Here is a 348-nt window from a genome sequence, read left to right on the forward strand (position 1 = left end):
GTGTGTGTGTGTGTGTGTGTGTGTGTGTGTGTGTGTGTGTGTGTGTGTGTGTGTGTGTGTGTGCTATCAGATTGACACGCCGTAGGCCGTCTTGCCGTCAGCGCAGTGGAGGTGACTCGAAGTGGGCGTCGCCCCCCCCGTCCCCCCAAAACTGTCAACCGTAACTCACTTCTGCGCAAATGGCACAACAATCGCAAAGGACAACAAAGCCAGTGGCCTGTCGGGCTGTTGGTCTGCGTTAAGAATGAAACTACGACGCATAAACACGACTGTGCTGGCGAGTTCCATGCTAGGGGCCAGACGGACTTTAGCCCCCAAGAGCCCACAGCTGACTACGCGCAAAGAGTA

General features: G+C 55.7%; 1 protein-coding gene across 1 annotated transcript; it reads left to right on the forward strand.

Moving 5' to 3' along the window:
• Nucleotides 1-70: 70 nt before the first annotated feature.
• Nucleotides 71-164, forward strand: EAH_00042010 (hypothetical protein; the record flags this gene model as incomplete). Its single annotated transcript, XM_013395115.1, has 1 exon — nt 71-164. A coding segment is annotated over one exon (94 nt), but the record flags the coding sequence as incomplete, so codon positions are not given.
• Between the last annotated feature and the right edge of the window lie 184 nt (nt 165-348).

This window comes from Eimeria acervulina, genomic scaffold, assembly GCF_000499425.1.
Source record: "Eimeria acervulina Houghton genomic scaffold, Eah_scaff539, whole genome shotgun sequence".
NCBI classification, from domain to species: Eukaryota; Apicomplexa; class Conoidasida; order Eucoccidiorida; family Eimeriidae; genus Eimeria; species Eimeria acervulina.